This window comes from Protopterus annectens, chromosome 2.part2 (assembly GCF_019279795.1).
Source record: "Protopterus annectens isolate FY-2018-M chromosome 2.part2, PAN1.0, whole genome shotgun sequence".
Classification (NCBI taxonomy): Eukaryota; Metazoa; Chordata; order Ceratodontiformes; family Protopteridae; genus Protopterus; species Protopterus annectens.
In genome coordinates this window covers 954,863,321-954,887,807 of record NC_056730.1, presented here as the reverse complement: position 1 = coordinate 954,887,807, position 24,487 = coordinate 954,863,321, and the positions used below count along the sequence as shown (strand labels likewise).

General features: G+C 37.5%; 1 protein-coding gene across 3 annotated transcripts in view; it reads right to left on the bottom strand.

Annotated features, from left to right (window-relative positions):
* Window positions 1–24,487, bottom strand: part of TMEM232 (transmembrane protein 232) — a 2,425,444-nt gene that overhangs the window by 912,209 nt on the left and 1,488,748 nt on the right. For all 3 annotated transcript variants that reach the window (XM_044064268.1, XM_044064269.1, XM_044064267.1), the window contains one exon: window positions 19,590–19,765. In XM_044064268.1, coding sequence (XP_043920203.1) covers window positions 19,590–19,765 — 176 coding nt within the window. The remainder of the gene's footprint in view (window positions 1–19,589; window positions 19,766–24,487) is intronic.

The following is a 24,487-nucleotide window of genomic DNA, read 5'->3' as shown; positions in this document are numbered from 1 at the left end:
GAGATATTCATATACATACATATCTATAGACGTTCATATCTGTCTGTATATGTGTATGTATCTATATATATCTCTATATGTATGTGTCTATTACATATATATGTATATACATATTCAATCTATCTATCTATATATGTCTATTTATACATACCTCTCTATGTACATATATATATATATATATATATATATATATATGTATATATATACATATATATATATATATATATATATATATATATATATATATATACACACATACACATACACACACTAACATACTTCTAAACATCCATTGCTGTACAACCTACATTGTACATTGTACATTGTACTACAACCTACATTGATATGTGCACATAGCAACCTTCAACTACATATGTATGTCCAGCCTTCACTAACGGTTGCAGTATGTCCCTTGCCCTATAAACATCTTCATATACATATATATACAGACTGCTAACACATATGGAGGGTTCACATTATGTAGATTATTAGATTATGTAGTTTACATTACCTTTGTTTCTGACAGCTTTTTTGGATGTCTTGCTGCTGGCAGGCGTGCTGCTGGCTGGCTGGCTGGCTTGCTGCTGGCTGGCTTGCTGCTGGCTGGCTGGCTTGCTGCTGGATGGCTTGCTGCTGGATGGCTGCTGGCTGGCTTGCTGCTGGCTTGCTGCTGGCTAGCTGGCTTGCTGCTGTCTTGATGGCTTTTTTTTTTTTTGGTCTCTCACTCTCTCTCACTCTCTGTCTGTCTCTCTCTCTCCCTCCAGTTGCTGCAATGATATTATTGCATGTATGGATTGGGAGTACAGGCTGCTTTTGTAGGTATCTGCACATGTGCATGTGATGGCCTCTGCACCAATTGTTGGCCAGCATTTACTAATTGCATGCAGCCTGCTGTGTGGTAATTGCAGTTCTCACTGTGATTTCAGGACAGTGCTATAAAATGTTAGGTTAGGTAGGCTTAGGCCTTTCAGTTTTTCAAGGTGGGGACCATGCTGGTTTGCTGTGGACACTGTTGTGTGAGTCAAAAGGTTGGTATGTCTCTCATATCTAAGGCTGTGTTGTAGCCACTGAAATGCATGTTGTACTGAAACCTGACTGTTGCTTCTTCCAGTTCATTCTTCACAGTGTGTATGTTAACTCACACCTAATAATGCTTATACTGTTTACATGGGAGTATGTACTTTCCTGTGGGACTTGTGGATTAACTGGTATACAACAGTAGCTCTTGCTATTTCTTACTATGGCTTCACTATTTAGCCTTTACATTCACTCCTTGAAGGCCTGCTATTTGTCTTTACTGGAATGTGTTGCTATGGCTTTCCTATTTTCCATTTACATTCACTCCTTGAAATGCATGATATATTTCTTTCAGCAGCAATTTCTTATATGTTTGGTGTGGTTTGGTGGCACTGCATGCAGTCTGGTGAGGCCAAGGTGTGGGGTTTGACATTTACAAGGGTATCTTATTTTGCTGCTGAGCAGTAGTGGGGCCTTGTACTTTGTACTAACAGTTATGAATATCAGGCACATGCAGTGCTTGCAAACTGCTATACTGTCCTTGGTTTATTAGATGGCTTTTCTGGGTTGTAGATTATATTTCTGGGTTGTACTCCTACATGAGGGTGTGCTTGTGGAAGCAATTCTACAGCTATTCACAGAGTGTGTAACAGCAGACAGGCTGATATGCCTGTGTGTTTCTGACACTTGCACGCCTCAGATACTCTCAGGTATATATTTGAGCAGCCTCGGGGAATGGTACATATCAGTGGGATACACCCGTGATATATTTCAGATATTCTGCAGTTGTGACTGTGGGGTATTTTGAGCATATGTATTACTACACCATTTCTGACATGCAAGTAGTGTCTACTTTAACTTATTGACAGTTACCATTACTTGGGATTCCCCACCTTTTTGCCTACTGTTAGTACATTTCACAGGGAGTCAGTGGGGCACAGTTAACATTTGTTTGCAAATCAGGGACATCCCTGTAAATCAGTCACAGTTGGGAGGTCTGACCTCTTACCTATTCAAATATGGCGGTGTTTATCCTGCTCTGATACTGTGTGGGGTTTGCAAGGTGCTACTGTAACATTATTACCTACTAGCATGGCTGTTTCTCTTATCACACTAATGTAATGCAATTCCACAAGAATTGCCAGTAAAGATACAAGAAACAAGCTTTGTGTAATATCCTTCCTATATTCCCTTTACATTCAGTCCTTCTATTTCATGATATATTGCTTTCAGCACAAAGTTCTTGTACATCAGTCATGGCTTAGTGGTAAGTCATGCAGACCAGTGTTTCCAAGGTCCTGGGTTCGAGACTGACAGGGGAATTTTATTTTTCTGCTGAGCAGACTACAGGCCTTGTCATTCAGAGTGACTAAGGCACTTTTAAACAGTTGTAAGCGGGTTTGCGCTGGTTTGCGCGGTGCTCACGCATGCGCAGTGCCACTTAGCTTCATGCACACACGCTTAGCTAAGCGCACACAAGCACACACCCGCTGACTACTGCTTAAAAGTGCTTACTCTCGCGCACACCTGCGCTGATTTCTTTTAAAGTTAGGAAAGTGGTGTAAAAGGGGGCACAAAGAGGGTAGGACAGTAGGAAAACAAGCTCAGGATTTGCAGGAAGGATGTAGGAAAGGCCCATAGCTGCCCATTTCTTTATCAGCAACAGCTGTGCATATGTGTGTAATTTGGTGTGAAATTTGAAACCTTCCACCCCTGACAGAGGGGTGAGGACAATAAAATATGTTATACAGCCAATTGTAATTACCAGTTGACATGTCCAGCAGACATGTCTGCAAAATGGGCAGCTATGTATGGGGCATAATTTTTTTGTGGGAACAGAGTGCCCTTTTTTTATTTTTTTTTCAGGTGAGAGTGGAATGTGAGGTACAGGAAGTAGGTATATTTGGGGAGGTAGGTTGGGGTGGTTAACAGACAAGACAAACAAGATGCATACAGGGGCGGAGTATGACACATGTGGGGGGTAAACACAATTGATGGGGACGGATGTTTGGATATCGCGAGCCCATGAGCCCACAGATGGCAACAGTGGAACTGAGATCCCCACAGATGGGCAGTTACCACTGCGCCTTCACTGCCCAGGACGGGGCTGTGCTGGGGGCTATATAGGATGGGCAGGCACACCCGTGAGTTGTGCCACCCGTGCCTCAAGCTGACGTAGGGGTTCAAGCACAGAATGCCTGATCTTGCTACACACCACAGACCGGACACTTTGGAGGGTGAGTGGACGTTCTCCTCCGGCCACACTTGCAGAGGGGGGACGAGCCCCATCCCCTGCAGCGCTTCCACCTGAAGGTGGCACAAGGCCACCGGAGGAGGTTCCGGCCTGGGCACTAGTGCCAGGTGCACTCGCCAGCTGAGGTGGGAGAGGTGGGTCTGCTGGAACCCACCTTCCCTGTTGTCCTATGTTTAGCAGTATTTTATGACATTTTGGGTTAGTAACAAACAGCACCATTCAAAATTAGTTGTAACAGCATGCATCAGTATTCCCATTAACCAAACACCCATGAATTCCAAACATTGAACAGCAAGCATAACACATGCATATTTAGAACAACAGTACGCAATCCAACAGCATGCAGGGTTGATTGATGGCAACAGGCCATCAGGTTTGGATATGTGAACAGGGCACATGCATCAACGTACATGCAGATATGTATGAACCAACAGGACAAATGTCCATGGGAATTAATTGTGAATACACATACCCAGTTTGGTGTGGAATGGCATTATTTGTGAAATAGGGTAGGGTGAAGAAATATTACATTAACAACTTAAACTACCTATACATATGCTGTACATTTCTAGTAGCTGCAGATATATATACCCTACATGTCTTGTACAATTTCCTATATGTAACCTTAGGAATGTTGGTGATGGGAATGTTACTGCTACATTAATATACATTCCATTTTTATTCATACATGTTCATATCTGGCTGTGTTCAGGTACAGCATCCTGCTACATTTGATTTATATGACTCTAGACAACTGTGGATGTTCAGTATTTCATACAACCATACTATCTCCATATTGCAAGGGTACAGCAACATATCCAAATTGTGGGACAGACACATTCCAGGTTCAGTACTTTATTAAACCCATTTCACTCTTTGGTTGTGGCTGTCTCATTCATTTCATAATGTACTGACTGCAGTATAACTTTATTCCAGACTTATTGCAGCTTTCTTGGTCGATTCATACCTCTTTCTCACACTCTCACTTGTTTTACTTTTACAATTCATGATGGTACTGAATTCTAGGCGTTATTAACATTTCTTACTTGTTACAACAATCCTTTCCAACAGACTCACTTATTTCATATGGCAGATTTTAAAAGGGGATGTATTTGACACATGTCTATCCTCTGTAGATTGTTTACCAGTCATTTTCAGGCTGAAGCAGTTATCTGATATTACAATACAGGTGGAAAATCTCTATTTCACACTTGTGTAATGTTTATTTCTGGATTACAGGCTGCATCACTTATCTAATCATACAGTACTAGCAGAATCTTTCTTCTAGGCTTATTTGAACTTTATTAATATGTGACAACACTGAACTCTTTTACAAGCTGTCTCACTTATATTCTATAACAATTCCAGCAAAATAATTACTAACCTGTCTGGCGGCGCAACCGCACCAGCCTATCAGCATAGGCTCGCCGATTCATAGAACGGACACCTGCAGCTGTGATATAAATGAAGTAATATTGGAACATACATCTCCATAATATAGGCTAAGATAATTTCTTACATACTTAATTACATGGATACTTACTCAGTACTGGGACGTTGGGCATTTGCCAGGCCTCCTGGATCCAACAGTTCAGTTGGTCCTGCTTACGTCTCTTCAGGTCGGCATGGTGGTGACGGACCTGTTCACCAGTCCTTGGTATGCCTGTGGCACTGGTTAGATCATGTGCCAACCGGTTCCATGCCTCTGCCTTGTATGCGCCTCAGTGAACCTGGCCCTGCATGAGTTGAGCCTCATGATCGTGGACTAGGAGCCAAACCATATATTTGGACTCCTCAACACTCCACCTCTGTGCTCGGAAGCGACTTCCCTCTCCTACACCTGCCATCCTGACTGCAAATGGGTTCCACAATCAGTTATGCTGTGTATTCCCACCTAATGGGCTTATATATGCCGGTTTTCCCGCACTTATCTGTGATTGGCCATTTTGGACATGTATCAGCTTATAAAAACCTGCTTTGTCATGCTTCTATTTCCATTCATTCCTATATATATGCTAATACTGCATTTCTCAGTACAACTGTCATGGTTAGTGGTTTAGTACTTTGACTATGGTGCACAGTATCCCGGGTTCAAGCCTGGCCATTGCTTTTTTTATTTTACTACTGTCTAGACAGGCTAGCAGGTGTGTCTGTGTAAAGGCGGATTTGATACAGCTTGCTCAACGTTGCCCGTCGGTAAGCCAGTTGGCGCGATGAGCAGCTTCGCGCAAACGGCTTACACTGGGTAACGCGTTATTTGGCTATGAGCATGCATATTACGCTGTGTGAAGTGTTGCTCAGCTACAGGCACCCATTTTAAGCGTGTTAAACTGCTGCTCACCTGCGGGCAGTCATACTCAGCTTGTTAGAGAGCTGCTCAGCTAGGGGCACTTATAAAATTTGTTTTTATTTTATTGTGTCGGATTTCTTCAAAAATACATGGCCCATTTCATTACATTTTACTTAAATTATAGTTTTATATATATATATATATATATATATATATATATATATATATATATATATATATATATATACACATATATGTCAGGGGATTGTTTCATGCTTATTTAACTAAAAATAGAAAATTATGTTGTGGGGGCTCGAACCGTGACTACCTCCTCTTTGGCCAATGTCTCTACCACTACGCTATTGCTACTTGGCTTAATTTGCATATTTAGATCGTATATGCTTTTCAATGACTGCTAACTGTGGCTGAGCGGAGGGCATACCACAAAGCGCAACTACGGGCAAACATTTTTGAAATTATAAAAAAAAAATTAAACTGTTATTTTTATGTTTTACATTACAGTTGGGTTTATAGTCTGTGGGGGCATGTGTGGTGTTGTGTTTCTTGACATTTCCGCGGACTTGCTCTTGGGAGTTTACTTTCAGGACTCTGACTCTTCTGGGGGCGTGTCCCTTTGCAGAACTCGCCATTCGGACACGCCCCCTACTTTCCTACACGGACCGTGTTAGCCTAGGGTGTGATTCAGCATGCCCTCATGAATATGCATGGCATGCTGACGTCATACCATTTAACTGCAGCCTCCGTGTAAGACATGTTAACTCTTACACGGAGGTTTTGTGAATCCTGCCCTATATCACATATTCCAGGTCTAGTAATGAGTTATGTTTTCTTTAGTGCAATGAATAAAGCAAATTTTAACACAAGTCATACAAAAATCAAAAATAATACTGCATATAGCATACTGATTTATTTTATTTTATTTTATTTCATTAGGGGGTCTTACATGCCTACAGGACACCTACAATTTTTGACCTCCCTAGGTTTTATCTGTCACACTACTCTAAAACATTTTACAGAGCAACAAGTTTTGCATCAACATTTATCTTCTGTACCAGACTGGGTCTGGCAGTTGGATTAAGGCTCTTATCCCCTGTACCAAAGGAACAGGGTTTTTGGCTCGGGCAATCACCATAACAAAGTGGGACATATTACACACACATAGACACACACATACACACAAACACACACACACACACACATACACACACACACACACACACACACACACACACACACACACACACACACACACACACACTAGCTACTATATTTTTGCAGCACTCCAAATCTTGTGCCATTTCTGCTGCTGCTCCTGTTTCATTTGTTGAAAGCAGAAGACACAGGACTTGGATGTGGGCAAAACTGGAAACACTTTTATTTCTTAAAGCAACAGTATTTGATCAGTATGTGGTCAGTATTCGGTTGCAAAGTAAAAACTTTTCTTTAATGTTGTGGCAAGGTGTGCACCCCCCTCCAGCAGAGGGCCCTAGGCAACTGCCTAGGTTGCCTAGTCCTGGATCCAGCCCTAGAACATAATTTAAAAACTAAAAAAGTCAACAACAAGCTGCTCAGCCTGAAATTGGGTTAGCACAGCATTAATATTACTATAAAATATAATGGTGTATGTCAATATCTCTCAATCCAGCTTTGTGTAGATAAGACAAAGAAGCATAAATTGAACTCAGAACCCCTGGATCTGAACATAATTTAAATTACTAAAAAAATCATAATGAGCTGCACAGCCTGAAATTAGTTAACACAGCACTATGACTGCTATAAAATTTGATTGTCACTGTTGAAGTGACACCCCAAACCCATGTGCCAAAATAGGGAGAGGGGTTGTGGATGGATGGATGGTGGTATATGTCAATATCTTGCAATCCAGCTATGTCTACATAAGACAAAGCAGAAGAACTAGAAACCCACACAGACTAGGAAGCTAATCTGATTCTAGTTCACTCTCTTAGAACTCATTATCAAGGAGGCAGAATGGCTAGACATCATGAGCTTTATTCTACATTTATGGGCTCAAATTTATATATCACATGCTGTATTAAAATATAAATCTAGCTATTCTGTCTGGAATATGGACACTGGTTGCAGCCTTACAAAGAAGCCTACCTCTGAGCATCACATTAGGATGTAAAAAGATATAAAAATAATGTAACATCTCAAAATTTTTTCTGGTTTATTTATGTGTATAGAGATGTGTGTGTTTAATTATTTATTGCATTTCAAAACTGGAAAAGTCCACCTTGACACAGTCCATTTTCAGCAGATTCCAGGGAGAAAGTACATTTGTGTAAATTACTCATACCTATAACAGTAGATGTTCGAATTCCTCACTGTTGCAGTAGCTCTTAGGCTACATGGGTTATTTCCTGCCTATGAAACAACAACCAGTCAGCTTCAAAAAACTTTGCCCCCCCCCTTCACTTTGACTACTGATTTACTAATCACAAGGGGGGATCAGCAGTCAAAGTGAAGCTTTCTTCAGGACTTTCTTGCCCATACAATGAGAGGACAACCTAGCAATATTGAATCAACCAACCAATAGTAACAATAAAACATATAAAGTAGAACCAAACACAACCATACTTTATATCCCAACTACAACTATATACAAGAGTTGGGGATGGAGAGTGAGTATGGCTAATGGCTACTGCAGCAGTGAGGAAGTCAAACATCTACTGTTATAAGTACATGCAACTTAAACAACTGTACTATGTTTATAATTCCCACTGCTGCAGTAGCCTTAAGCTATATGGGGTTGATTATCAAAGACTGTCGATTTTTGGAGGAAGGATATGTATCACAGAGCCCATGAAGAATGATCCTAGCAAAGTTTGACATGGACCTAGAAAAGGAATCTAGTTTTCAATACTTTGCAAAAGTATCTACAGGGTACTATGTGGCTGTCACTAGAATGTTTCTAGAGTCCTCTGCTTACCAGTATGCCATCGAAGAAGAGGAGGCTCAAGTGGAATGTGCCTTGATACTGCCTAGAATAGACATGCCATAATGGGAATGACAATAAACAATAGCTAAGGACAACCACATGAAAATTGTCTGCCCCTTCATAAGAAATAAACAGTTGATCAGCTTTTTTAAAGGGCTGAGTTCTGTCAAGATAGTACCTACGCTGCCTATGTGCATGCAGTGTATGCAGAATCCCTTCTCCTTAGTTTTTAGATTTATGGGTCAAAAACTGTAACATTGATGGCTTGATGCAAAGTAAACTCTGAAAACACTCTGGGCATGAAAGAAGGGTTTGTTCTTAAACAGATCCTATCCCTGTGGAAGACTAGATAGGGTTTACCCACCATGAGAGCTTGAGAAAGAGGAAAAAAAAGAGAAAACAGAAGAGGATCCAGGCTTGGAGCCCTGGAAAATAAGTTCTTTAGGTGCCTGCCTTGAAAGGAGGTGAAAAGATCTATTTGAGGTGTTCTTCACAACTGGATCAATTCCTGAAGCTCCCCACCATTCAGTTTCTATTTGTGAGGGTCTGTCCTGCTCTTGCTCAGCTTGTCTGCTACTATGTTTTGCTCTGATGGAAAGTAAGCTGCTTGGGGGTTTAGGAATGCTAAAGAAATACCTCCCAAGCCATCAGTGCCAGTCTGCACACAGGGTACGACTTTGTACCACCCTGCTTGTTTATATGTTACATGACTGTGGTATTGTCTATAATCACTTGAAGAGGTCTTGGTACCAAAAATGATGGAGAGACTTCAAGGCAATATCTCTTTCAAGTTGATGTGCTTTGGTCTTTCTGAAGAATTTCACAGGTCTTGTACTAGTACTTCTCTGGAAACTGCTCTTCAAGCAAAATTGGATGTGTTTATATATCTAGAAGCCCAGATTGGTCAAAAGATTTATAACCCATTTTAGTGCCTCTTGACATCTGGATAAACACTCTGCAAAGACAAGCAAATATGAATAAAAAGGAAATATATGAATGGTTTTCAGTCTGCAAAAAGCTATGACTGGAATATCCGTGGAGCTCTAGATAAACCAAAGTGTAATGCACAGAACTGATTATATGACCCAAAAACAGAGAACTTTAGAAAGTTCCTAAAGCATCTTTTAGGTCTAAAACAACCAAGTAACTCATGTGAGGAATGAGAGGCAACAGGTTCCACAAGGTCAACATTTTGAATTTTGGAACTTTCATATACAGATTTAGAAATGAAAGATCTAGGATTGGTCTCCAAGAGGTGTTACTAGAAACATACTGTAGTAGAAACCTTTGTTACTTTGATTTAAAGGCAATGGTTCTATGATTCCATCACTGTGTAAAGAGTGAAAAAGCTGAGGAAACAAATTCTGTTTGTTTCACAGGGTGGAGAGGTATACGCCTGAAAACAGTTTTTTTGAATGCTTCCTTGGAGTGCAGTTTATTGTTTAGGCTCCTAGCATTAAGCAGCATGGCCTGCAGTTTGTCTCTAGTGGATTTCTTTAAGTCAGAAGTTTTGTTGCATTGACATTGCCTAAAAAAATGTAACTATGGGGGAGACAAGCATCTTTGCCAGTATCCAAAAGCCTTGAGGAGACAGGTGGAAGCCATCTCTGGCAAAGCAGTGTCATCTGTCAATCACGTCTTCCCAGGCTGCCAGATACTGGATCCCCCTGGCGTGACACCAAAAGCTAAGCCAATTACTGAAATCAATCATTCTTTGTCTGTATTATGGTATTATCCTAGGTGAAGGTAGAATGCTGCTTAGGGCTAGGAACATACCTAACTGGGATACATACTCTGACAGTTCCGTCATGTCTCTCTTCACACAGTCCATACAGGTATGTCTCAAGTCATTCACTCCAACATGTATTAGGACAGAGTCATAATGATAATTGTTGCTGAGTGACTTGAGTGAGTGCGTGATTTGATGGATTCTGACCCCTGACAGGCAGCTGACCATGACCATCTCCTTGTCCAGCCTCGTGAACAAGACATCTGTGTATCTCACTATTGAGTCACCTATGACTAGGACATTAGGTATTAAGTTGTGTTGCCTTAGGGGCTTAATTGTTGAGACACTGATATGTGTGTTGTTATGTGTAATGATGGATTTCATTCATGTAGCAGCATGTGTAGGTTGTTTGCTCTCAGGAGGTCAATGGTCTTTTGGCAGGCTCTTAGTGAGTACCACCATGTATGCAGGTTTATGTGTCTTACTCTTATCTTGTGAGAGTGGAAAGCTGTTGTGCCGACAACCTGTTTGATGTCTTGTTTATTGTTACATGAGAGGACTGATTCTAGTTTCATGGTAAAGTTGCATCTCTCACATACTGTATTTATTTGCTTTAGGAGCAAATGGTTGTCAATTATACATCAGGCAATTGCTACATTGCCTCAGGATGCCCATGTCAATCAGCTTGGCTGGAGAAATGTTGGGAAACTGACTGCCCATAGCAGCAGATAATTCTTAACTGCAAATTTGTGAAAAGACAAATTAGATCAGCTATTGCTTTAAGCTTAACGAAGGGACTTAATCTATAGAAGAACAGGGATGAAAAGTGGGGTGATGCTGCTCAGTGCTCAGCTGAGTTGCCTGCAGTGCAGAAGTGTGCAGCTACATTGCCTGTAGAGCAGCAGGGAACTTGGAAGGGTTTAACTGAGTGATGTCTAGGGAAAAAGTAGTTTCTAGACATTTGCATCTATACAAGGGACCAGTGACAGTGCACAACTATGAGCAAACAGGTGGCTTATATACAAGTGAAAGTAAACAGTTTTAAAGTAGTCTTCTAATGGCAAATCACACAACGATACTTCCTCCAGCAATCCTCAGCTCAGACAAGGCTATATCCACACTTTTCTGCCAGAAGGGTGCAGGTGAGCCCTTTTTAATGCAAGATGTCTGAATTTGAGCTCAAGTGTATGAAAAACAGGCTAGACTTAGCAAGTCTGGATCTAGTCTATGCTAAATAAGCAATATTTCAGTGCAAAATAAATGCAGGTGGTAAGTAGGAACAAACAGTAAAACAGTCAAAAAGCCACAAATTAATGCAGTACAACAGTAAAATATATATGAAAAAGTGCAGATCAAACTCACCTCTGGCAAAGAACGCCAAATGCCGAGCAGCTCCAGTTAACTGAGCTTAAACTAGAACAAAGACACTAGAATGACAGGCACAATAAGCCTTCAACCAGCAATTCCCAGCTCAGAAGGACAGAGGCTACCCTCTCCTCCCACAACAGTGTAGACCACAAACCTTCTTAATGTAAAATAACTGTCCTGAAGCCCAAGCACTTAAAGTAGAACTAAGGCACATTTAGAATAAAAGAGACAATAATCCTTCAACCAGCAATTCCCAACTTGGAAGGAAATAAGCTACCTCTCCTGCCAAAAGAGTGTAGACTGCAAAACTTCCTTATGTAAGATAACTAGCTTGAAAGCCATGTGCTTGAATCAAAACTAAGAGTCTTAGAATAACATCTACAATTTAATCAGGCTACTAACAAACAGTAAAATAATGCAGCAGAATAAATGGAACTGAACACTTTTAAGAACAAGCAGCAAAAAACAAAATAAAGCAAAAAAGTAGGAAGAAGCATAGATAGAGTAAATGCAGCTGAATATAGTGTGTTTTTAAGTAAATGGGAAGGGAATAAACAGAAGAAAATTCAAGTTTACAAGAGTAAGGGTGTGGGCTTTCCCACCTGATCTCTCCGTACTCAGTAGAATGAGCTGATGAGATGGAGCTGGAAGGAGAGATTAATAGTAGGGGAAAGCAACTCAAAAGCCACGAAATTGAAGAGTACAACAACAGTTGGGCAGGTGGATGGGAAAAATCAAATGCAAACAGAGATCAGCAATAGTCAGGCAGAGAACAGCAAGCAAGTCAAATAAGCATTCCAGCTAAATAAAGATGCCTCCCAAAATTTCTAGTTAAAGAGAAATGCTGTTTCTCAGCTCCCCCCACTAATTAGCTGGATGTTATTCACTGTCTGCAAAGGAAATATTTTCTAACTTTTCTAACTGACTCTAGCCAACACCTCTTATAACTCCACCAGAACAATCACCTTAAAACAAAATAAATGCAATAAAAGAAAATGATTACAAAAATAGAAGTACATAAACTTTAATGAAAAATTTAAATTCAAATTCAAATGGAGAGAGAGATCAGCAATAGTCAGGAAGAGAACAAACAGCAAGCAAATCAAATAAGGACTCCAGTTAAATGCCTCCAAAAATTTCTAGTTAAAAAGGAATGCTGTTTCTCAGCTCTGCCCACTAATTAAGGATGGTGCAGTGATGCAGAGGTAGTGTTGACACCTCACAGCAAGAGGTTCTCTGGTTTGATTCTCATCTGGAGTGCCTTCTGTGCAGAGTCTGCATGTCCTCCCTGCATTTGGGTGGGTTTCCTCTGGGTGCTGTGGTTTCCTCCCACATTACAAAGACATGTCTGGAGCGTTTCTCCCCGGGCCTTTAAAGTTGGACTTTAAGGTTAACAAATGTTAAAGAAATAAATAAAATAAATAAAATTAGCTGGATATTATTTGCTGTCTGCAAGGGATTTTTTTCTAACTTTTTAACTGACCCGAGCCAAGACCTCATAAAACTCCAACAGATCAAAAAACTTAAAACAGATGCAATATAAGAAAAAGATAAAAAAAAATAAGTAACCAAACCTTAAATGAAAAACTTCAAAATCAAATGCAGACAGATCAGCAATAGTCAGGCAGAGAAGAGCAAGCAAGTAAAATAAGCAGTCCAGCTAAACAAAGATGCCTCCAAAATTTCTAGTTAAAGAAGAATGCTGTTTCTCAGCTTCTCCTGCTAATACTTCAGAAACTCCCTGAATTACTTTCCTTCTTTAATCATGTTGTTTGAGAACCCAGGTGGCAAAAGAACCAAACAATGCCTCCTTATCTAAAGCTGGATCCAAGACTTTAGGCTTTACTTCATCCACAAACCTGCTAATGTACACAATCATATCTTCTCACCATTGTAGCAGTGGCCCAGGATACACTATCTGCACAATCATACACACTCTTCAAAAGATGTTTAGATGTGTGAGAAAGGATAGAAACAATCTGGTTCAAAACAAAGCTTTCTTTTATAGGAGAAGTGGAAGCTAATTCCCTCAGGCTAGCTATATGGCATAGCATAAATTTCCACATATATATCTAGTAATTCAAAATTCTGAATGTTAAAATGGGGGAAGAAAACATTCTCTTACCTGTACATTACAAAATATTACCATCTTTATCACCATGTGCAGGGTAGGTATTGAGGACTAGCATGTTGCCAGCATGGAATACAGGTGAAATAGCAGCTAGATCACACCAAAGGTGAGAGAAAGGAAATGTATACCTTATACAGCTTATCTTCTTTTTTAGGGATTGACAGCTGAGTATTAGGGTGACTACAGGAGGTATTCAACACATCATTCAGAGCTGGCAGTGTACAAGAGATGGGAGAGGAATTAGGTATATCCATTTGTAGCATATCATATTATCTCTTCAGTTCAGTTTAGGGAGACATCATTTGTTCCCATAAAAATATTTAATTCATCCAGGTAATGGCTTGATTAAAAGTAAATTCATCCACAGGAAAATAAGAATTAAAGTGTTCCTCACATTTGGAGAGCTGAGCTTGGAAACTGGTTGGAAAAAAATATCTACGTCAAAATCAGAATTATCAGGCCCTGTTTCCTGAGAAATAACTTTACAGGGAATGCCTACCTGTAAAGGCTTCTACATATCAGGATTTAGGGCTTGTAATGCCTATATAGCCAAGGTAAGGAGCTTAACTTTTTAAACTAATAACTTCATCAAAAGAACAATTCTTACTTTTTTTTATACGAGTTCCATCAGAAGAGGACTAGCTTGAAGAGCTTGAAGGAGGAATATCTGTCTAGTCTAATGGTCTCTTGTCTTGGTTACCAGAATATCTTTGAGTGTCTCCTAGATCCAGAAAAGATGTCATGCCCATACTGAACACTGGAATAGCCAAACAGAACATGACTGACCCTTGGTTCATGCTGGCCAAAAGAACTAGAAAAGAGGAAGCTGGACAGGTAAATGAGTGGTCTAAGGAACCAATGGCCACTACAGGTTCACTCACTATCAGCTGAGGAATAGACTGAGTCTGCAACAAAAGCAAGATCTACTTGGTAAGTGAATATTTCTTTCTGAGTACTGCAGGAGAAGAGTCAGCTGCACCAGAGTGAGTATCCATGCTGTAACCAGTGAAAAAGCATCAAAAGCAGTAAGCACGGCTGGAGCCAGTTGGTCAGATGGTAAGTTGTCACTGAGTGTTCAAAAGCATAATACTTGCACTCACAAAACCTTCCAGAGTCCCTTAACTTACAAAAATTAAGAATAGAACATAATTCCCCTATCAGTTCTGTTCAAATACTTGCACACACACACACTGCTAGAATCAAAATGTAAGTAGGTTGAAACAAAGTGGGCATATGTACACATATTAACGCCACTTCCTCTGTAAGATTTTTGGTTCTAAAAAAGTCAAAGCTTACACAATCAGTACACAGTTTTTCACAAAATTAGCTCCAAATACATCAGTACACACTCCAAGCAGTGCGTGAAAGGAAACTTCCAATATTGTGAAAAAAATATTAGGTTTCTCAAGGGGAAACACTGCTTTTAGAAAAAAAAAATAGATTAAATGATATTTCTCTAAAAAGGGCAATAATTTCTGAATGGAGGTTTAGTCAGTGGGGACTTATTTACCAGAAACAAAGCAATTAGCCAATTGCTGCTCTTGTTAATCCCTTGAGATGTTTCTTTTCAAAATGACGAGGAAGTATTGAAGAAAGCTTAACTCTGACTGCTTGTTACATTGCTTGGAATTTGTCAGTCACCAATCACACTGAATGAGTGGGGTGTGAGCCAGAGCTTTTTGAAGCCTGATGATTATTGATTCAAAGTCAGGTAACAACCCATTCAGTTTAAGGGCTACTGCGGCAGTGGGAATGATAAACACAAGAATACAAGCTCCATACAGCATGTTTACAATGAATAACAATGGTGTGTGTGTAAATATATCTATATATATATATATATATATATATATATATATATATATATACATATGGGATCGGTACTAATTACCAAAGGAATTATTAACCGAAGCACAAACGGCTGGGCATACTTCCGCGAAATTGCTTTTTACCGAAAAAGCACTTTCACGGAAGTATGCGTGCAGCTAGAGGGAGTCGTGGGGGAATGACTGTTGCAGAGATTGTACTACAGTACGGATAAGAGAATATCCCCTTTTCCTCACTGTAGTGTAATCTAGGAGTGAGAATATTAAAGTGGGGGGTGGGGGCACAGCCCCCCACATGGGGGCATGTTTACAATGAATAACAATGGTGTGTGTGTGTGTGTGTGTGTGTGTGTGTGTGTGTGTGTGTGTGTGTGTGTATGTGTGTATATGTGTGTAGATATATATATATATATATATATAAATATATATATATATATATGTATATATGTATATATATATATATATATATATATATATACACACACACACACACATATATATATACTTATCCAACATATATATATATATATATATATATATATATATATATATATATATATGGGATTGGTACTACTTACCAAAGGAATTATTAACCAAAGCACAAAAGGCCAGGCATACTTCTGCGAAAGTGCTTTTTACCAAAAAAGCACTTTTGCAGAAGTATGCCTGCAGCTAGAGGGAGTCGTGGGGGAATGACTGTTGCGGTGATCGTACTACAGTGTGGATAAGGGAATATTCCCTTTTCCTCACTGTAGTGTGATCTCGGAGTGAGAATATTAAAGTGGGGGGGTGTGGGGGCACAGCCACCTAAGGAGATTTATTCTTTTTTTTTTTTTTAACGCACTTTAACGAAAGTGCTTTTTCGGTGAAAGCGCTTTCGTTAAAGTGTGTTTGATGTTTGGATTCGGACTATTGAACTTTTGTTCAGTAGTCCTAGATCCATATATGTGTATATATATATATATATATATATATATATATATATATATATATATATATATATATACATAAATATAGATATATTTAATCAAGGCAATCAATGAAGGTGCCTTTGCCTGTTAACAATTTAGTCAGTAACCGTAAATTACATAGTACATTAGAATAATACTACTAAGAGTTCTAGAATGTCTCTCCTTCCCAAACTACTAATAGCATTCCATCCTGGGAGGGGGAGTAGTTGTAGTACTAGAGATAAGAGTGAGGAGCAATAGGAGCAGCACCAAGCAGCTGAGGGTCTGCTGTAGCACCAAGTAATGCCAAAATGTTTTCCATTAGAAGAATAATATTAAATTCATAAGCTGAAGGACCTGCATCACAGTATCTAAAGAAATGTTTGGTCTGAATATACTGAAAACTGCACTACACTACATTACATTTCGATATTACAAACTTAGGAAAAGTGTCATAAATATTGACTGTTACAGCAAACATTTTAGGACAGCAGATGTTTTCTTATGCTTGCTAGAAGAAGGAAATGCTTTCCATGTTCTAAGACATATTATTACATTAAACCACAAATATCTACTCAAGGAAAGAAATTTAACTAAACAAAGTTATCTGTCGCACAGGGAGGCTGTGATACATTCTAACCATTTACTTGCTAAATTATCTTCTTTTAGCAATCCAAATGGGATGCTGTAGCCAAAGGAAAACCCCAAACTAAACTAAGTTGCAATTATACACAGTAATCTTAAAATAATTAAAAAAATTAAAACTCAATGATAACTTCAGATAATGAACAAAGTAAAGGCCTAGGCTGAAAAGGTCTTTACAGATGCATCAAACTCTTCAAAATGTCAAAAAATAGAATGTGCCTCTACATGAATTCAAACATTTTGAAGCAGAGTCCTGGAGAGGATGCATTCTATAGTAGGAGGGTGAGCGCTTTCTGGAATTCATGCCAAGTAAAGCATAACTGTAATGCAGACTGCCTAACAGTAAGGAATACGGAGACTAGTATCGAAGATGAAGAGGATTTATTTATTTGTTTATGTTGTAGTCAGTGACTTATCTAAAAGGTTGTAGCCTGTTTTTAATTCAGACCTGTGGAGAAACAATAAAAATTGTTAGACTATCAGCAATCGTTGTTGCTGAAAATCACAACATTAAATAAAAAGTAGAACCATTATAATGTCGATATTAACAAATATGTAAATTATATGTTTTAGATGACCAGGCTAGCAGGTAGCCATGAATGACTTTTAACAAGTAATCTCCGTGGTATCCCCGAAGTCTCAAAACAACCCACTAAAGTGTAGTGGGTCTAAAAACAAAACAGTGTAAGAAACTTCTCTGTGTGGAAGATTTTCAGTCCATATATTTCTAGTTAATCACTGTATATTAATCAGATCAGACAATAGTAGTAGAAGTAGCGAACGTAAACTCGTCAAGTCAAAAAGTAATAATAGAAAATATATAATTCTACAGCATTACTAAGTATTCGAAAGTAATCCAAGCAAGGCAGGCAGTCTGTTTCCAGTCGAAAATCCTTTATTAAATACACAGACAAGCAATCCAAGTAAAACAAAAATAGAGTAATAATTTCCTCACAAGCTTTCTAAATATATATATACTTTTTATCAGGCATGGGAGTGGTTTATTGTGCTGTAAAACAAAGTGTTATTGGTACACATGTTAAATTCACATCCCTTCCCCCATCAGTGTGACATTCGAGCCAGTCCTGCCCTACCTAGTAGCTGTCATAATAATATATAGCCCTAATGTACTTTAATGGTACATCTTATTTAACCAAATTATTAAGTAGATTATTAAGTCTGTGATTTTATACAAGGCAATATACTACATGGCTGGAAATATATGAACCTTAGTTCATTTTGCGATCAAAAATTATATATAAATATATACATATACATTTTGCATGTAAAAATCAGTTTCTATTTTCATAACCTATTGTTAACAAAGATCGCTTTCGTCCTTCTAGACTTCTTCAGGTCTGTGTACAAGAACCCTAAAAACCTATATAGTTGTATAATTAGTTAGTATTGTTATTACCATAATTTTGAATAAAGTGGAAAAATGAGAACCAGAAAAAAAAAAAAAAAAAGTTCCAGTGCACTTTTAATTGAACAGTAATTTAATGAACTAAGGTTGATATATTTCCAGCCATGTAGTATATTGCCTTGTATACAATCACAGACTTAATAATCTACTTAATAATTTGGTTAAATAAGATGTACCATTAAAGTACATTAGGGCTATATATTATTAAGACAGCTTCTAGGTAGGGCAGGACCAGCTCAAATGTCACACTTACGGGGGAAGGGATGTGAATTTAACATGTGTACCAATAACACTTTGTTTTACAGCACAGTAAACCACTCCCATGCTTGATAAAAAGTATATATATATTTAGAAAGCTTGTGAGGAAATTATTACTCTATATTTGTTTTACTTGGATCGCTTGTCTGTGTACTTAATAAAGGATTTTCGACTGGAAACAGACTGCCTGCCTTGCTTGGATTACTTTCAAATACTTAGTAATGCTGTAGAATTATATATTTTCTATTATTACTTTTTGACTTGAGTTTACGTTCACTACTTCTACTACTATTGTCTGATCCGATTAATATACAGTAATTAACTAGAACTATATGGACTGAAAATCTTCCACACAGAGAAGTTTCTTACACTGTTTTGTCATGAATGACTTTTAGAAGCCAAAAATTAATGCAGACTCTTTTTTTTTCAGAATGGTTGTGGCATGACAAATAAAGCAAGAATGCTATAAAAGAACACTGATTAGTAGTAAATCCATAGTGCGTGATATTTTACATAGGGGCAGCAGTTTGGGAAATAGACATTGCTTTAGTATACTACCCAATATTTTTGTCTATTACTTACAAACTGACAGTACAAGACAAGTTTTACTTTGCAAATCTGTGATGACAAGATTTCTAAGTCTAATGAGTTTCCTTGATATTTTAAATTGTGAGTTTTATATAAAGGTTGGTTTGTTGTTAAGCTTTGTACATACCTCAGATACTTGGACAGCTTGTAGAACGTGGTTGTTTTCTTTACACAAGTGCTTTTGTAAAGCTGTCCAGGCAGCATTTCTTAGTCCTTCCTGACTTGCATTCCCTTGAAGCACATGACAGGATTTCACCAAACTGTGTACTGCACTGTAACGAATGTACCAACTAATGTCATCACCTGAATAGAATTAATAAGATAAGTATTCTTATGATTGCATGAATAACAGATTCTGTACAGTGAACATAGACACGCATTTGTAGCAGACTCGCAGCAAATATAAACTACATTCATTTGCGCAAAAATGGTTCATATGATTTGATAGGCTTGATAACAAGTTTGTATCACAAAATCAAGACAAAAATAAAGATCTTGAAGGCACATAAGGTCAATTTGGCCCAACTAAATTGTTTATTTACCTATTGCAAAATGCTGATACCACTTAACTAAAGGCATTTCTCTTCACCTGCATAAACTTTGACATTTGTATGTTTTTGAACTTCAGAAAGGCTACTCTAGTAAACTACAAACTTTTTGGTGAAAAAAAATATTTCAATGCATCTTCTCTGAAAGTGCACCTTTCTTTGATCTACCTCACCTGTGAACTGTGAGGAATATGGAAAAGGGAAAATGTTAGTATTTGCATTTCATGTCTAATATGGTCCATAACATATTAGATACTGCTGACAGACCAGGAAATGTATAAAGATTTGTTCTATGTAAAAAGTTATTTTATGGAATTCAGAACTCATGCCAAATATAGAATGTCATCTTAGCAAAATTAATGCTATAGTGTTCATTTTAATTGGTCAGTGGTTGTTCTATGATTGCTACAATAATGTTGCTTTTAATGAAAAAGTATATAAAACATCCAGTATTCTGTAGTTTCTGGAGTCAGGACCATGATTTTCTATATATGAGTTTCTGTTTGCAATAAAATAGATTATTATACTCATACTAACAGCATTAAACTATTTAATTGTGTGCAAATGGGGTATAATCAATATATATACACAAGGACAGAGTATCCTTGTTAGAAGGGCAGAGTATCCTTCTCAGGAATGAGAGTGGGTTCTAATCAAATATAAAGAAAGGGAAGAGACGGGATTTCTTCATTGGGAATGTGAGTGACCCTAATTATAGCTGCATATGTATCCCTGAGGTATGAGAGTGTTTTCTTATAATGAGCACCAGTACAAGTGGTTTAAAAGAACCAGAGTATGGGATTTCATGCGGGTATATGATTAATCGGTATGAAAGAGACAGCAGTAGTTGTTTTGGTAAAATGGTCTGAGCTCACTAAAAATGATAGTGCTTTACATTTTCCAAAAAAGGTACTTTTGATTAGAAAATTTTAGAAAATCTAAAAAATAAACTGAAAAAAAAGAGTAATAAAGTACAGTCAGCTGGTCAGCTTTTAATGACTGGCAAGAAGAATCTAAAAATAAGGAAAAGGAATTTGTATCAAATAATTATTTACATATTCCATTATTTTCCTGTCAAATTCTTTGTGGAAATATTTATTACTCTTTTCAGCCTTATGAGTCATACAAAGGTAACTTCACAAGATTATCTACTTAAAAAAGAGATTCATTCAGTACTAGCTAACATTTAAGAATTATCACTTTAGGTAAACTGGACATGAAAATTGAGGATTTTAAACAGAACTGTTCCAAACAAATGGAGCAAATCAACTAAGCTCTGCAGCTGCAGAAGAACAAGATGTCAGGCATCAAAGGTTCTTTAAATGACATAAAAGGAAGACTGAACGAGCATGAAAAAAATATCAAGTTCCTGTTAAAGCAAAATACTCTTCTCCTAGCCAAAATTGGTGACCTCAAAAACAGATCTCGCAGGAATAACATCCATATATTTGGATTACCTGAAAGAAATGAAGGTAATAATCTGATTAATTTTTATCTTCCTGGCTCCCTAGAATTTTAGACTTACCAGAATCACTCTCATTTGGAATAGGGAGAGCACAAAGATCCTTAGTTACTCCTGGATATAAAAACACTTTTCTGGTGTCTATTATTGCTGTTTTTTTCCTCTCAAGATAAAAAACTTGTTCTTAAGGCTGTCTGGGCTAAATTACCACTCAAAAAAGAAGGATGTAACATTTGTTTTGATAATGACTATTTTGCAGCAGTTATATCCAAGAGAAAACAAGTTCTTCCCCTCATTAGAGAACTTAAGAAAAAAACAAATAAAAGTACATCTACTGTTTCCTGCCAGATTAAAAATTTTCCTTTCAGATGAAACTAAACTGTTTGAAGATCTGGACCTTGCATTGTCATATCTAAAAACTAATAAAATATTAGAACAAACAGAAGATATGGATTGGTCCATTATAATCTTGAAGAGAAAAGCAGAGAAAATGGATGGAAGGTAAATGAAAAGAAGAAGAAATTAAGAGATAAATGATTGGTTTCTACATGTTTTTTTTCTCCTTATATATGTGTATTCTTTATTTTCATATTTCTTAAAACAATACTGGAAAATATCTCATACTAATCAATAACATAAACAGACGTTAGAAAATCAATAAGAAGTTTGCTATTACAAGGTAACCTAATTTTTTTATGTTACACTTACCTATTTTACAAACAACCAATACTTTCTTGATATGTTCTAACAAAATATTATTAGGTCTTTTTTAATATCAATCCTTATTTTAAAAGAAGCATATAGCCCCATACCAAAATTTACACAGGTATTGCATTCACAGTTGGTTACCATTAAGCTAATGCATGCTTTGTGTCTGTGTGTCAGTTGTAGTTGCACTGAGTTTGATTACAATAGTCTACATATCTAATTCTCTAAGTTGTCTTAGTCCCATAAATGCAAAACTATTTACTAAAAAGGGGTTTGTGCTTCAAGTGGCATTTCATGTTTTAAAAGCATTAAATGTGAAAAATGCCTTACAGGGGATAAATAGACAAACATATTTTATGAATGTAGATGTGGATCTGCCTGACTGAATTCAGTGCAACATTTGAGAAGTTGTTTTACCATTACTAATAGTATAACCTGAAAGTTGTTTACCTTATTAGTGCATGGACTTTGATAATGTGTAGATGTGCCTTACCAGATGAATTGTTATGTGTTTGCTATGTGTTTGTTTTTGGGAGGAGGGGGACGTGGATATATTTCATGTTATAGTTTGCAAATGAAGGGGCTGTGATGCTGGGAATAGATTCAAAATAATCTCTACTTACAGATTTGTTATATGTGTTTTTTAATCTTGATAATGAGATGAAACACTGTCAGGGAATTAGAGAAACATGTTTGGTTATAAGAGGTATTTCTAAAAAGTAGAAGTAAAGATTTTTTTTTTCTTGCTAGTGCTTGCGCTTTCTCATCTTACTTAAACACTAGAAGCTTTCTCTGGTAAACAGCTTGAGCTTTGTGACGTTTCCCACCCATGCAAAGAATCATGGCTGTTAGTGTATGGTTTTGATTGGTAGACAGCTTTAGAAGGGTAATTTAAATAATTGGTGAAACCTATGAATAATGGGGTCTATATTAGAACATCAAAGTTTCAAAACTCTGAATGTTCCAATATCGACCCCTATACAGTGAACGCTTACAGCATCGAACATGCAGAACAGAAAATTTTTTCCTAGGGAAAAAATTTGCTGTTCTAAAACACATACTCACAACACAAGCACATCAAACAAACATCAATCCACACACATACACCTAAAATCTTACATCTAACACTACACTAAACTGTACATACACCACTAACTATCCACTTACCTTAACCCAAACCCTAACCCTAAGGTCCATCACCATCGCACACTCACCTCACTCGCGCCCTAACCCTAACTCACCTACCCCACCCTAATCTTCACGTCCACACAATCGCACACTTACCTAACCTGCGCTCTAACCCTAATTCACCTAACCCGTGCCCAATAGCAGACTTACCTGAACCCGACCCGTAACTTTCCACCACAGCGCTGAAAATAACGAAGTGACAGAAACGGACAACCGAATTCTTTCCCTAGGAAAAAATTTGGTTTTCTGTAGCTTCGCTATTTTCAGCGTTCACTGAATAGGGGTCGATATTAGAACATTCAAAGTTTTGAAACTTTGATGTTCTAATATAGACCTGAATGATACAGCAGCTCAAATGTCACTACGTTCTTAATTGAACAAAGTCAATTAAACAATAAGATTGTGAATGGGGAATACAATAAGATACTTAAACTCTGATTTCCAGTTAACTTAAATTAAAATCTAAGTTATATTGTATTGTTAAGACATTGTAGCTTAATAATATAATTCACTAAGCTATAATAGGTTACCAAAAGTTTTTTTTTCCTCTTTTTAGATGTTTAGCTTTGACATCCTTTTTTGAATGAAAAATTAGCATATGGACATATCATTTGTGTTATGTAAAGCAGTATAGTTTGCTACATAAGACAAATGATAAGAAAACTATGCAAACCATGGAAAACCAAAGATGTGATGAATGTTAAGTGTTGCTTTTTATCATTAAATAAGGAAAACAAAATAATTCTGCATATACTATGATATATTCTTGAGTACATTTCTTGAAGACTATATTTTAAGGTATATATTAAGATGTTTCATAGAAGCATTACATTAATAGTGATGTGAACATATATATGACATTGGCAATCTTTTTATTAGAAGTTTGATGTTAATGTTATGAGTATGCTATCATTACACTTGAAGTTATCAAATACCAACAAAGAAAGAAACAAACCTTATGTTTAATAGGGAGGACATAAGATGTGTTAGTTTATTATAGCAAACTGCTGAGCACAAATAGCAATACATTATTATTTAAATGTTTCAAGATATATATTTGTCGATTATTATTACATTTTCACTGAATGAAAATAGATGATTCAGTAAGGAAACTGATCT